The sequence below is a fragment of the Canis lupus genome, chromosome 13, assembly GCF_011100685.1.
Source record: "Canis lupus familiaris isolate Mischka breed German Shepherd chromosome 13, alternate assembly UU_Cfam_GSD_1.0, whole genome shotgun sequence".
NCBI classification, from domain to species: Eukaryota; Metazoa; Chordata; class Mammalia; order Carnivora; family Canidae; genus Canis; species Canis lupus.
The window spans coordinates 29,860,516-29,876,031 of NC_049234.1; the positions used below are offsets into that span (position 1 = coordinate 29,860,516).

Genomic DNA, 15,516 nt, shown 5'->3' on the forward strand with positions numbered 1-15,516 from the left:
CACTTGGGGGAACTGGATAGATTCCACGTGATCGCAAACAGTGAAGGAGGCAGGCAGGCCTTTTTCTAGCCTCAAAATAGATCAGTGTTCATGTTCATTCAACGATTCCTATGAAGTCACCATTTTCTCCAACTTAACATTTTGAGTCTTCTGTGCAGTATTTGGTAGTGTTCTATCTGCCAAGTGTGAGAATGTAGAAGAAGAATGTTTTGAAGCTCTGCCTTAGAAGTATTTACGATTCCATTGCTGTTCTCTTAAAACCTAGAGAATAGTACGCCTTCCTGTTCCCAGGTGGAAATGTAGAACTATGGTTTTCCAAATTAAAACCAGGATGCTACCAAATGCATGGTTCGTATATTTTTACTTTCTCCTCTCTGGCGTATGGGCCCTATTTCAATGCAAACGAATGCCACATGGAAGTAATGTCTGAATTTTTTTTTGCCTTGGTAACACTACATAACAAACGAATGGAAGGGATATGCCTTTAATTTGGAAACAGAATAAGCAAAGCGGTGAACTTTATTTCTTCCATACCGTCCTGCAATACCTTCCATCAAAGGTAGCCATGACCTGGTTGAGGGATGTGTTAGGGGTTCTGATGTGTTCGGTCTGTTTTCTCATGTTCCAATTCTTCCTCTGTTGCCTAGTTACAGAGGGACATTGGCCGACTTCCTTTTTGGCATCCATGTGAATTGAAGGGAAAGAATTATTTTAAAAAGTTGGGGGTGAGTGGGGGGGGTGGCTGAAAAGGACTGCTAAGATTTATGGTTTTATGGAGAAACAGAGCCTGCTTACTGTCACCTGTGTGATGGAGATGCTTGGAATTTGAACTTAAAGTCTTTTTTTTTCTTAATGTAATTGCTGTCAATATTCAGATAGAATGACCTGACCGTGCATGGAGTTGACTGGCTGACTACTATTTAATTAATAACTTCAAGGAAAGGGCAACAAGCCTAGAAAAATGTACTAAGTGTGCTTGCTGCATGCGCATTATTATTTTGTATGATAGGAAATACACGATTTCTTATAATACAGAGTATTTCCTATAATAGGGTATTTCCTATAATATAATCTCATATTACATATTACAACATAGGAAAATATTTCTGATTATAGGAAATACTACTAATTTAAGGTATGGTTCTTATCCTCCAAGAGACTATAAAGTAGTAGACAAGCCTACCTGAAAGGAGGAATTAGGCAGCCATACGAAGAGCATATAATGAAGCATTAAAGTCCATTAAAAATTCCAACAAGAGAATGCTGAAAAAAAAAAGACCATTTCATTAAAAACAAATAGGAATTTGTTGGTGTATTAGTTTCCTAGGGCTGCCGTAACAGATTACCGCAAACTGGATGGCTTAAAACAACAGGAATTTATTCCTTCCCAGCCTGGAGGCCAGGAATCTATAATTGGGGTGTTAGTAGGGCTGAGCTCCCTCTGAAGGCCCTCAGGAAGAATTCATCCTTGGCCTGTCCAGCTGTGGGGTGGGGTGGGGCTGCCAGCACCCCTTGGCCTTCTTTAGCTTGTACCTGCATTCTGCCCTCATCTTCACATGGCCTTTCCCCCATGTGTCTGTGTCTTTTCATGGACTTAGGAGGACACCCATCATGGGATTTAGGACTCACTCATCCGATGTGACCTCATTTCAACTAATTACATCTGCAAAGACCTTACTTCCATATGATGTTATGTTCTAAAGTTCTGGGTGGATAGGAATATTGGGCCGAGGAGTCAGGGAGGCTCAGCCTCATACATTTGGTGCATGTATGTGGTCAGGTTTTCAGAAGGTGGACCAGTGCCTGGGAGGCTTGCCTTAGAAGAGGGTCACCGGCTGATGAGAGATAAGAGAGGAAGTCACATCAACTGGAATACTCACTCCCACCTAATGGCCACCACCAATGCTGCTCGGGGAGGGAGAAAGTAAAAAGTAAATAAAAGGAGAGAAGACAGAGGCACAAAATGTCGATGTTCTTCATTGACATCCTGGACTTCTTACTACCAGAAAGGTCTCTGGGGTTGTCTCAGGATTACTTGTTGCTGTTAAAACCTTTTCTCTCATTTGTTCTGTCTTGTGCAGCTGAAACCCAGCTCTGTGCGTCAGAGAGGAGGCAGGCCCTGTCTAGACTATTCTTTGGGCCCTCAGGCTACTTCAGCCAACACAGCTTGTTTCTGGCTCCCGATGGAAGACAGGTGTCTCAGAGAGTAGCCAGATTTGCCACATCCTGCCCACCCTTGATCAAGGAGCTCTTTGTGGACTCTGGGATTCTCCGCCCCATGGTAGAAGGGCAGGATAAACAGTTTTCTGCCTCAGAAACTCTCATCAGAGAAGCCATTGGAGCAATCTTTCCCTCCCGGGAGCTGGCTCGTCTTGCCCTCCAGTTTACCACTGACCCAACACGACTCCAGCAAAACCTCTTTGGAGGGAAATTTTTGGTGAATGTTGGCCGGTTCAACTTGTCTGGAGCCATTGGCACCAGAGGCACATTTAACTTCAGTCAATTTTTCCAGCAGTTTGGTCTCCCAGGCTTCCAGAACAGCGAGACAGACCTAGCCCAGCCCCTCTCAGTGGGATTAGATTCACAGCCTGCCACAGCACCCCCTGAAGCCTCTAAAGAGGGAACGGCTATGAATGTGCCAGTTGTGGGCAGCTTTGGCTTCCAGATCAACTTACAAGAGAACCAAAATGCCCTGACATTCCTGGCGTCTCTTCTGGAGCTTCCAGAATTTCTTCTCTTCTTGCAGCATGCTATTTCTGTGCCAGAAGACATAGCAAAGGATCTAGGTGATGTGATGGAAATGGTACTCAGCTCCCAAGACTGTGAGCAGACACCTGGCAACCTTTTTGTGCCACAGTGCTCAGCAGAAGGAGACTACGAGGATGTCCAGTGCTTTGCTGGAGAGTGCTGGTGTGTGGATTCCCGGGGCAAAGAACTGGCTGGCTCCAGGGTTAGAGGTGGACGACCCCGATGCCCCACAGAGTGTGAGAAGCAAAGGGCTCTCATGAGAAGCCTCTCGGGCAGCCTGCCTGCTGGGGCCAGCCTGTTCGTCCCTTCTTGTACCAGCGAGGGGCATTTCCTACCCGTCCAGTGCTTTAACTCAGAGTGCTACTGCGTGGACACCAATGGTCAGGCTATTCCTGGAACTCGAAGCCTGCCTGGAGAACCCAAGCAATGTGAGTCTGTTGAGTATTCAGTCTACAAATCCCAATTCTCTCTTGGGGCCCCAACACTGCGCATTGCAGAAAAAGTGGATTCCATTGTAGCTTAAGTCCCAGATTATGCAGTGGCAAAATTTGCCAGTTAACTTAAAAATTGTCCAGAAAAGGGTTGATCCCATTAACTATACTTGTGAGTGAGTAGAGAGTCTCCCTTGGCCTCTAGAAGCTCAAAGATTTCTGTAGGCTGACAATGGCTGATCACAATAGTGCCACTTCGGTGACCAGGACATTCTCTGTCTAGATAGAAAGAATGTTGTAGATAACACCTACAAAATTGTGGTTGATGGGGTTTCTGTGGCTGTTAAGGTTTCAGGTATGGTTTGGATGATCAGGGGTTTTCATCTTGGTCTTTTGGGCTTGTGGGACCTTTTCACCTGATATGCCTGTTCCATGTTCCTTCCAGGCCCCACGCCATGTCAGTTACAGGCCGAGCAAGCCTTCCTGGGGATAGTGCAAGTACTGGGCTCTGACTCCAGCATGCTGCCCACCTTCTCCAGTAGCTACATCCCACAGTGCAGCACCGCTGGGCAGTGGAGGCCCGTGCAATGCGATGGCCCCCCTGAGCAGGCCTTTGAGTGGTATGAGAGATGGGAGGCCCAGAACAACAGTGGCCAGGAGCTGACCCCTGCCGAGCTGCTCATGAAGATCATGAGCTATAGAGAAGCTGCTTCTGGAAGCTTTCGCCTCTTTATTCAAAGTCTGTATGCGGCTGGCCAACAGGGCATCTTCCCGGGGCTGGCGAGATACCCATCTTTTGAAGATGTTCCGCTGGCGGTGATGGAAGGCAACCGGACCCAGCCTGGAGGGAACATCCTCCTGGAGCCCTACCTCTTTTGGCAGATCCTGAATGGCCAGCTCAGCCGATACCCAGGGGCCTACTCAGACTTCAGCGCTCCTCTGGCACACTTCGACCTTCGGAGCTGCTGGTGTGTCTCTGAAGCTGGTCGAGAACTGGAAGGCACCCGGACAGAGCCGAGCAAGGTCCCAGCATGTGAGTTAAACCACAGTGGAGAGCCGAGTCTGTGCTTTTATGCAGAGGAGGTCTGGTAGGGGTGTATTTAGTGTCAGAACTGGCATGGAGTTTGGATATGTCCAGCTACATGCCTTCAGTGGTTGAGGTACCCAAAGGCACCCAGCAGCCAGCACCTAGCTCTGGCTGCTGTAACAAAATACCAAGACTGGGGGGACTTAACCAACAGACATTTCTCACAGACAAACGTGAGGGTGGAAATATAAGATCAGGGTGCCTGCAGATCCCATTCCCAGTGAGAACCGTCTTCCCAGCTTGCGGAAAACCACCTTCTCTCTGGGTATTCACATGGCAGATAGAAAGAGCTCTGGTCTCTTCATCTTTTTAAAAAGACACCAATCCCATCCAGAGTGCCCCACCTTCACGACCTCTTCTAAACTTGGGATCCCTGGGTGGCGCAGCAGTTTAGCACCTGCCTTTGGCCCAGGGCGTGATCCTGGAGACCGGGATCGAATCCCACGTCGGGCTCCCGGTGCATGGAGCCTGCTTCTCCCTCTGCCTATGTCTCTGCCTCTCTGTCTCTCTCTCTCTCTGTGACTATCATAAATAAATAAAAATTAAAAAAAAATAAACCTAGTCACCCCCCAAAGGTCCCACCTCCAAGTACCATCCGTCGCCTTAGGAGTTAGGGCTTCAATACATAAATGCTAGGCAGACACAAACATTTGGACCACAACACCAAGGCTCCTAGGAAGGAAGTGATTTCCCTACATCTCTGCAGCCAGGTGTTAGCAAAGTTAGCGTAGTTCATTTTTAAATGTTCATATGATCGATTTGTTGAATCAATGCTTCTCATTTGAACTGGATGTCGTCTGTGTGCAAAGCATGATCTTAGGGTGACAAAGGCCTTAGAGTGGATATGGCCTGGCTCTTGGCCCTATGTAACCACTCATAAATTAGGTGCACCATTTGATTAACCAGCACACATTATGATCCTATTCACAAGGACATGCTAGGTGCCCCAGACCTTAGGAAGTGCTTCTGCCTTCAAAGTGCCTTTAATTTGAGGGGTTTAATCATAGGACTGACTGCAGAGCAACTGAAGGAGGTTGATAAGTTCAGCTTTGTGGCAGGTGAGCTCATAAGAAAGCTGTGGCATCTGAGGCATAAACAGGATGAGACTGACTGTCTTTAAATTAAAATGTCTTCTTACCAAGTGGCCATGCTGGCAGCTTGAATGAATAATGAGACAGATTCAACACTTATTATCATATGAGAATCTCTCTAAATAGACGTTGCTAATATTATGGTTAATATTACAGTTGTTCAAGTCCAAAGAAATCTCTCAATCCATTCTTTGCAATGTTCAACACTGTCCACACCTTTCCAGATAACGTTAACATTAATCAGATGATTTTGACATTCGCCAAAGTTTAGGCTTCAGCAGCGAGTGAAATTTTAGAATGTTGCATCATAGGAACATGTGTTGAAAACAATAATACCCTGGGCATATCCAATGCCTGGAGACTCCTGCTTCCCCCAGTTAGGATTCTCCATTGAAGTGCCAAGTCCCAGTAACAGGCTGACCCTCCAAGTGAACACATTGACATTGGCATGCCTGTTGTCTAAAAAGCCGCATTCATTTTTTTTTTGAGATTCTCTATACCAATGGTCAGGTCTCTTACACGAGGACATTCCTATAATTTCAGATGCTTTAAGACTGAATCTAGTCCTCTGTGCATCCAATTTTTGAGGCCCAGATTGCTGAGAACAAAAGCACCTTGTAACTTTAGTATCTAGGTTTGCTCGCCCTGGCCTGAGTGCAGGGCAAAGCATTTGAACTAGGCTTAAAGTCTGCTGGCTGTTCCCATGGGGAATACCAAGAGGCATGGAGAGTAGACCACCCGGGGGCACATGACAATCCGCTGGGAAGCAAGTATTAGAGTTTCCACCTGTAGGCAGTGTTTTATCTTTTCCTTCTAAAGGTCTGGTTTTGATTTTGCAATTACATATTTTTAACAGCTAGGACAGCTGAGCAAACTGTACCTAGTATATTATTATAGTCATGCTTGTATTCACTTTCCACATAAGAAATAGGCATATTTTGGGGGCATACACTCAAACTCTCTTATTGATGGGGCATGTTATCCAAAGGGTTTGATGACCAGGGGTTAGGAGCTTTGGCACCCTAGGTGTGGTTCAGCAATATTAGCATCATTTCAGGAAGTTGTTAGAAATTTGGAATCTTGGACCCAACCTGCTGAATTGACACCTGCATCTCTCCAAGCTCCCCAGGAGGCTCTGGTGCTCCCTAAAGCTTGAGAAGGACTGGCCTGGAGGACACAGTGCTAGTTCTACTAGGGACTTCAGCCCTGTTTCTACCACCTACTATTTTGTGGCCAGAGTCACCATTTTGGTTTAATCAGTAAGGTCTGCGTTAGGTTGAATAACTCCCTCAAAGTTTATTGTGAGCCTTGTAAAAGGTAATTGATGTAAAGTGCCAGGTCTGGTGCATAGAATGTCCTTCCTAAATGGCCGAATAATACAAATGACCATAAATAATGATGTGACCGGTAATTTCCTATCCATAAACAGGGCAGGGGGCTCCTGCCTCTGGGGGCATGAGGTCAGCTCCTGTCCATATCATAATCTCCAGTCTGTTTGAAACCCTGCTTTCTTTATTTAATATGCAACTATGGACAACTACTGTAAACACTGTGCTGTATGATGGGAAGATAGTCGTAAAAAAGGCATGGGGTCTGCTCTACAGGGGCTCAGAGACCAGTAGGGGTACCTGACATGTCATCATGTAAATAATAAACAGAAATGCTAGGGCTATGAACATAGGAGACCAATGGAAGATATGCCTAGAGATTGGGGCTACTCACTGGTTGGGGAGTTGGATAAAGATTTGCATGGCATCAGCTTCTGGATTGTGAAGGATGTTTGCCCAGCCAAACATGGATGGCAGGCCCTTCCTCATAGAGGAAATAGTATGTGCCAAGTCGGGGTAGCTGAAAAAGGGTCTGCTGTGTTGGAAATGATCAAGGTCATTCCCATTCCATTCATGGGAAAGGTCAGTGTGGTAGGAAGGAGGGTTTGGGGAGGGAGTGATGGAAGAAGAAGGTAAAGGTAAATTTGGACCAGATTTTAAGAGGTCTTACCTGTTAAAAAAACAATCTTCAATGTCCAATTACAGAATTTTCATTCTACTATGGAAGAAATGGAGAGCAAGCATAGATTTCTAAATAGGGGTTTTTGCTTCAGGGATTCCCAATCCTTGGCATTGGTATAATAGATCATTTGATCAAGAACATCCACAGAAAGCAGTAATGTCTTCGAACTCCAGAAGTCGGGGGTTTCTGCTGATTCCATGCTGTCAAAAGAACTCATTGAACACATTCACTGTTGAATTCACAAAGTGATTGGTCGTGAATAAATATGGCCAGTATGACTTTTGTTAACAGTGACATTTTCAAAGATAACATGTGCCATACACTGTGCCAAGTTCTTCAGCTGCAACACCTCATAGAATAATTATTAAAACCTTATGAAGAAGATGCCCCAGTCATCCCCATTTCACAGATCATAAGACTGAAGCTCAGAAGAGCTAAGCACATTATCCAAAATTACACAGCTAATTAGTGATCAAGTTGACATTTAAATCCATGTTCTTAGAGCCATGCTCTCTTCTCTTTGCAAGAATAATTCTCTAACCTACAGTGCTTCCCTTCAACTTTTGATATCCATCCATCCATCTGCTTATCCACTCCCCCATCCATCTAGCCATCCATCCGTCCATCCATCCATCCATCCTTCCGTTGAAGGCAGCTGGTTAGGATCTCTAGTTCTAGAGTCATACTGACTAGACTAGAATTTTGAATCAACTACTTGCTAGCTAGGACTTTAGCTACCTGACTTTAAGTTATGTGACTTCTCCATGCCTCAGTTTCTCATCTGTAACACACAGATAAGAATACTATCTTATTGGGTATTGCATAGATTAAATTAGATTATTTGTATAAATGTGCTTGGGATAATGTTTGGTGTGGCACAGACATAGCTTTTGCTCATCTCCTTACATAGCAGGTCCTCTGTAAATGTTGAATGAGTGAAATTGTAGAGATGAGACAGAAGGAACATTCCAGGCTGTAAAAAGGGCTGGGTGAAGGAAACAGCTGTGGCAAACACGTGTGCATGCACATATGTGCATACCCTTCAGAGAGGGCGAAGTGTCCAGCCGTGTTGTCTTTATTCCCCTAGGTCCTGGTTCTTGTGAGGAGGTGAAGCTTCGTGTCCTGCAGTTCCTTAAGGAAACAGAAGAGATCGTCCTGGCTTCCAACAGTTCTTGGTTCCCTCTGGGAGAGAGTTTCCTAGCGGCCAAAGGAATCTGGCTGACGGATGAGGAGCTCTCCCTTCCTCGACTCTCTCCATCCCGGGAGACTTTCTCAGAGAAGTTTCTGAGTGGAGGCGATTATGCCCTTCGTTTGGCAGCTCAGTCTAGTGAGTGTCACGCACATCTGGTTTCTTATTCCATCTCGTTGGGGAAGCAAGGGCTGGAGTTCAGTTGCTCTCCAGTCCTCCTCAGGACTTTGTGGCCTTGGTTTCCCAGGTTGGTGGGTCCCTGGGGAAGAACAGACAAGGTGGTTTTGGGTGCCAGTCGAAGATGGCACCTCTCCAGTATATTCACAAGTCCACCAGCACAGCTGCTGGGGGGCAGGTCCTTCATATTGCAGATGGTACCGGCAGCCCACCATGCAGCCAGATATTCTGGCTAGAATGTGAGGGGACCCAGCCCAAAATGGTCATGGCCCGTTCTGAAGCTTCCCCCTACTTCCACTGGGGAAAAAGGAGCGGAACCTTTATTACAGAGAAACTACTGGGTTTCGGGCCCCTTCCACACGCGGTCTCCTCTAAACGTGACAGTAACCCAGAGAGCGTGGTAAGCCACCTGCAGGAGCATCGTGCTCAGAGAGCCGACAGTGCTCTAGCCCATGATAGCAGCTCGACATTACTTGAAACCCGCCCCCGGCCAAGCCCCGACGGTGCTCAGGGGATGACCAGGCCTTGGCATTTCCTGCTCCATTTCTTCCATGAGAGCAGTGCCACACTCACCATCTGTGATTCTTTTCAGACACAGAGACTGGGGTTCAATCACATGCCCAAGGTAACCCAGTTCAGAGCTAGCAGAGCCTGGATGGTTGGGGACCTGGGCCTCTGATCCCTGGTGCCCAGAGCTGGGGCTGTCTCATCTCAGAGCCCCCATTCTTCCTCCGCCACCCATGGCCTCTGTGGCAGGAAGGTCTGATGTCTCTCCCAGGTCTCTCACTGACACCACACCAACTGGGCAGTGACGTCCTCTACTGCGAGCATCCCGAGTTCCCCAATTCCCTGTCTGATGATCTCAGCAGATCCCTTGTCTGGGGTTCCTTGGGCTTAGGTCACACAACAGTAAAGCAGTGCCCCCTCTGATGACATCTGTGCCAAGATGAGAGCCCCTTACTCCTGCAGGCCAGGGCCTCCCTGCTTTTCCCCCCAGGGATGTCTGCTACTGCCGCCTGGGGAGGGGGACTCAGGGGTCTTTGCTCTGTGAACCCCAGTGAGAATCTCCCAAATGCCATCTTTGTTTTTTGTGTCTCTGCATGCAGTTGACTCTTTTGGAACATGAGACACCATGTCTTGCTCATCTTTATATCCCATGGGGCCCAGCACCATGCCTGACAGATAGCATGGTGAATGGAGCCTGGCGAATGTGGCTAAGCCACGCTTCTTGTTTCTTCTGTCCCCACTTCCTTTCTCTTCCCACCCCTCCCCTCCCCTACGCCCAGACACTTTTTGTCTCTGTTCCTCAGAGACTCAGGGATTTCTGCTTTTTTTTTTTTTTTAAGATTTATTTATTTATAAGAGACAGAGAGAGAGAGAGGCAGAGACACAGGCAGAGGGAGAAGCAGGCTCCTCACAGGGAGCCTCATGTAGGACTTGATCCCAGATCCTGGGATCACGCCCTGAGCCAGAAGCAGACGCTCAACCGCTGAGCCACCCAGGTGTCCCCCGCCCCCCACCTTTTTTTAAAAGAAGATTTCTGCTTTTGGCAAGAAACCAGTTATATTCCAATTTTGTTATCCCTGGGCAAGCTTGGATATCATCAGAGGGACACATGGGACTGATGCTCCTGCAGTTGTGAGCACTGGTTAGGGAGATTTTAGAAGAAGGGGAGAAGCCCTTGTCGGTGCTGTAGAGATGGATTCTTTGAACGGCATGATGGCATTTTTCTTCAGAAATCAAGTTGAGGAAGTTCACCCCTCAACTAGCAGTGCACTCTGATTTTGCATGTCTGAGGCGGTAGTGAAAAGAGGAAGGGTCCACAGAGAAGGACCAGGGGAGCTCATTTCTCTGGAATCCTTTGGGATGAGAGGAGGCATCTCTAATCTTGCAGAGGAGAGGAAGCTCTTTGTGTGTAGACCTCCAGGTCCTGCAGAGTCTGGGGACTGAGAGCCCAGGACCAAAAGATTTGAAGGATCACAGGGTGTCTTTGGCCAACAACACATGGTAGCAGTGTCCTCGGACCTAAGGAGGGTGAGGGAGGGGCTTGGGAGTCCTTTTACACAGCTCTGCTTGGCATGAGCCTGGAGCTCAAGTTATTTTGATATAAATGTGACAGTTATCTTGTTGGGGAAGTATTCAAGCCATTTCATCGATGGGGAAACTAAGGCCCACTTGCTCATAACCGCTAAGATCACTCATGACAACCAAGAGGTGCCATGTCAGGATTCAGGCAGAGGCTTGTCAGCTTCATGAGTTGTGTCCCACACACCAGGCCACTTTCTGGGTCCTGGTCTCTTCGAGGGGTTCTGACCATAGGCTGCTGGTGTCTCCTCTTGGGAGCCATGAGCCCCTTTCTCAGAAGGTAAGTGGGGAAGATGTGCTCCAATGTGAGGCCGGCCATGGCTCACGGGGCTGCCCCAAAGTGACCCTGTGGCTGCACCCCCCTCCCTCCCCATCCATCCTGAGTACCAGCAGGAGTGAGGGGAGGTTGAGAAGGCACCGACTTGAGAAAGGCTCTAGGGGACAGTTCTTGGCCTCTTAGGAGGAAGATGGTGCTGGGGACAAATCAGCTTAGGGTAGGGAGCTGTGAGCCCCAGTAACAGGTACGATATCTAGTATATCAATAGTGGGGAGTGCGGCGGGGGGAAGCCAGGCAGGGCAGGGGACTCTGAGCACTGAGGATGGTGCCATTTGATGGCAGGGGTACCCCCTGGGAGTCACTTAGCCTGCCCCACTTCCCCCTGTGAGCCTGGGGTAAGCTATGCCCCACACCTGCACCTCAGTTTACCACTTGTCGAGTGGGATGAGAGAACCTCTCATAGAGGGTTGCTGTGAGGATTCATTTAGCTAAAACATATTTAGATTGTGCTTGGCATGTTCGTAGTGAATGTTGAATAAATGCCATCTGTGATCACCACCGTCTCACGGGCCTGAGGACACGTCGCTTACCTAATCGGCTCCATATGAAAGTGATTTGCAAGAGGACAGCAGTGACTCCTTTGAACTGTGGCCTATATTTTTTGTTTTTAAAGGACAATCTGATGTGAGACGCCTGGGTGGCTCAGTGGTTGAGCATCTGCCTTCGGCTCAGGGTGTGATCCCAGGGTCCTGGGATTGAGTCTCCCATCAGACTCCCTGCAGGGAGCCTGCTTCTCCCTCTGCTCGTGTCTCTGCTTCTCTCTGTGTGTCTCTCATGAATAAATAAATAAAATCTTTAAAAAAAAAAAAAAGGACAACCTGGTGAGTGCCTTTCCACTGTTAAGGACTCTCTGTCCTATTTAACAATATTTGTCACATCAAAAAGAAGGCCCCCTTATGTCAGCACAAGGCCATGTGTGGTCCTTGTCAGCAACAGAGCCCACACGGCCGAGGCCCTTCCAGGTTGGGGGCTCACATTTCTGCTCCCCTCTCTCCCACCTCCAGCCCTTGACTTCTATCAGAGACGCGGCTTTCTCCTGGGGGATTCCACACGGACATCTGCGCTTCTGCGGCCTGTCCCCTACGTGCCCCAGTGCGACGTGTGGGGAGGCTGGGAGCCTGTGCAGTGCCATGCCAGGACAGGTGAGCGGGGATGGGCACCCAGGGGGAGAGCGTGGAGTGACACCTCCCTTTTCATTTGGAGCAGAGGACTCTGCACTGGGACCAGTGAGCTGGACTCTAGGCCCCTCTTTGGCATCTGGTGGCAAATCCCTTAGTGGACTTTGGTTTTCCCATCTGTATGATGGGAGTTGGGACCTACCAGCCTGAAGGTCAAGTGGGTCACTGCTGGATGGATCGGGATGTGTGACTGTGGACAGTGGTGGGCAGGGGGGAATGGAAGGGGGGCTTGCTGGCACTGCTACGAATGCATAGAAGGAAAGTTGTGGGTGAGACACCTGGGGGCACGTGCCTCAGTGCACTTCCTGAACTTCTGACCCCTGGCTCTGTCCTAGGGTACTGTTGGTGCGTGGACGGCAAGGGAGAGTACGTCCCTGCCTCGCTGACTGCCCGTTCCCCACGGATCCTGCGGTGTAAGTGAGGCCGGAGGAGCAATCCCGCCGAACCAGGTGGTGGGCACTCTAGGCCGGCGGTGACAGCTGTTACCCAGCCTAGGGATGCTCGTGGGTCAGCCCCCGAGTGCCCTCAGACTAGCCCCCGAGGGCAGCCAGGCCACATTTTCCCATATCCCCAAGCTGGGAAGACTCTCATGGTCTTGGCTCTGCCTGGTCTGTGCACCCAGCTTCCTGGGTGGAAAGACTCCCCGATGATGAAGAGCCCGGAGTCCCCTTCCCACCTGCCCCCAGGGCACCTTCGTCCATTTCTGCAGGCTGCCAGTCTGACAACCGTCCCACAAGTGCCCTAGAGGCCAGCCTCTCTCCTGGGGCTCAGACCCATGTCCTCAGTGGTCCACTTCATATCTCAAGGATGACCCTGCCCCACAAGGGTCTCTGTCCCTGAACCATGGCCCACTTCTCCGCCGAGGTTCCAGCACTCCATCTACGCCGGTGCAGGGCTCGGACGCCCCCGGCCTGGCATGCACAGCCAGTCAGTTCAGAGCTTCTCTCTCTCTCTCTCAGGCCCCACTGCCTGTGAGAAATCTCGAGCCAGTGGGCTGCTTTCCAGCTGGAAACAGGCTGGATCCCAGGGAAACCCGTCTCCAAAAGACCTGTTCATCCCAACCTGCTTAGAGGTAAGGCTCTGAAGGTTTGAGATGATGGGAGTCAGAGCTTTCTCCCACACATCGAGGATGAGTTTTCTCATTTTCAGTAGACTTGTTTTAGTTAAAAACTCACAGGTAGTTCTAGGCCTGGGCTTTTGTCTTCACCCTGCGTGCGGCCCCTGGCTGTGTGACCTGGGGCAATTTACCTACCTTCTTTTTTGTTTTTTTTTTAATTTTTTATTTATTTATGATAGTCACACAGAGAGAGAGAGAGAGAGAGAGAGGCAGAGACACAGGCAGAGGGAGAAGCAGGCTCCATGCACCGGGAGCCCGATGTGGGATTCGATCCCGGGTCTCCAGGATCGTGCCCCGGGCCAAAGGCAGGGGCTAAACCGCTGTGCCACCCAGGGATCCCAATTTACCTACCTTCTCTGTGCTCCACTTTGCTTTATTTTGTCCTAAGACTGGGGCGTGTTTTTATCCTGCCTACTGCTAGGATTGCTTTGGGGCCCCAAGGAAATACCTCCCATGAAAACTGTCTGCAAAGCATCTGCATTTTTGTAGTTGTTGCTGTGCTTTTACCTAAAGTCATCTTGGCTGCATTGCTGTGCCCATCGTATCTGTTTCTTCTTATAAATGGAAGACATAATATTGCCCTTCTCAGTTGGCTGGATGAGCACAGGAACTGATGTGAAGCTCCCCGAGAAAAAGGATTCTTGCTGGAGTCTTAACCACTTCCTTGCCGGATGATGGCAGCCTCTACTCAGCCCCCCGGGGGGTTTCTGGAAGCCAGATGAAATCAGCCTTGTAGAAGTTCCTCAGACTACAAGTCAATGAGCAGAAGTTTCCTTATTATTATTTTTTATTGTTGTTGCTGTTTGGCATGTGGACACGGATCCCAGCAGCTACTGAGCTTCATAGGGAAATTAGATTATTTAGCTTTTCATCTTGGGTAACAACCTCCTCCTGCTGGAATTTCTATTCTGCTCCAATCCTGGGTACCAGGGTCAGCCCATGCAGAAGGAGAGGTAGCAACCACAGCTTCTGATGGAGGGAGAAGCAATTCGGAGCAGGCTCTGATTGGGTGGTTTCTCACCCTGCCTCCTGTGGAGGCCCCAGGGGTTGGGGAACAGGACCCACACCTTCTACTGATCCAACTGGATGGCTGTGCCTTTGACCCAAGTCCCTAGGAAAAGTTAAGTTAGTGACTGGAACGTTCTCAATGTTAAGCCTTTATTCTGTAAAATTTTCTTCATCCTTCGCTTGGGTTTGAATCTTGCCTGTATAACTTACAAGCTATTCAACAACCACAGGCACCTCTCTCTGGGCCTCTCTCTGTAGAATGGGGGACAGTAGGGTCCCCACCTCCTAGGGACTAAGTGACACTCTGGGCATGGGGGTGATTGGCACAGAGTGGCCCCATGGTTATGTTCTCTGTGAATATCAGGTGTTATTACAGTCATTTCTTGCCCGTGGACAAAGCACAGCAGAGAATGAAATGAAAAGTAGCCAGGGATGCCCGGGTGGGTCAGTGGTTGAGTGTCTGCCTTCAGCTCAGGGCGTGATCCCCGGAGTCCTGGGATCAGGGCCCACATTGGCCCTTGGCAGGGAGCCTGCTTCTCCCTCTGCCTATGTCTCTGCCTCTCGGTGTCTCTCATGAATGAATAAAGAAAAATCTTAAAAAAAAAAGGTGGCAAGCAGAAGCTCAGGGAAGCATTCAGGGACAGCCAGGAAGCTGGTAGGCAGCTGATTTTCTGCCAGATGTGGGAGAAATGACATTTCTCTACCATCAAGAGCTCCTAGAAGGAGTGTGTGCAAGCATCAATCTAGTCCTATCTCCTCTTTTTTTTTTTTTCTCCAGAATCACGACCTGAGCCAAAGGCAGATGCTTAACTGCTGAGCCACCCAGGTGTCCCATCCTCCTTTTATTTTTAGTTGAGAAACTGAGTCCCAGTGAATAGAAGGGCCTTGCACAGTGCTCCCCAGCTGGTCCCAGGACAGCTTGGGAGAGGAAGACCCAACCAGATATGATCTGGGCCTTCCCCTGATTTCTTTATTCTCTGTTACATTTGTTCCAGACCCCCTCTCTTCTCAAGGTGCTTGTGGAAAATCATCTCTGGAAAGGGGGGGACCTTGGTTCA

At 48.8% G+C, this 15,516-nt stretch overlaps 1 protein-coding gene across 1 annotated transcript in view; it reads left to right on the top strand.

The window, feature by feature from the left end:
- TG (thyroglobulin) overlaps positions 1-15,516 on the top strand; it is a 285,189-nt gene that overhangs the window by 16,114 nt on the left and 253,559 nt on the right. Inside the window, 6 exon segments of the mRNA NM_001048104.1 lie at positions 2,082-3,176; positions 3,625-4,212; positions 8,455-8,694; positions 12,160-12,297; positions 12,669-12,746; positions 13,293-13,405. Coding sequence (NP_001041569.1) covers positions 2,082-3,176; positions 3,625-4,212; positions 8,455-8,694; positions 12,160-12,297; positions 12,669-12,746; positions 13,293-13,405 — 2,252 coding nt within the window.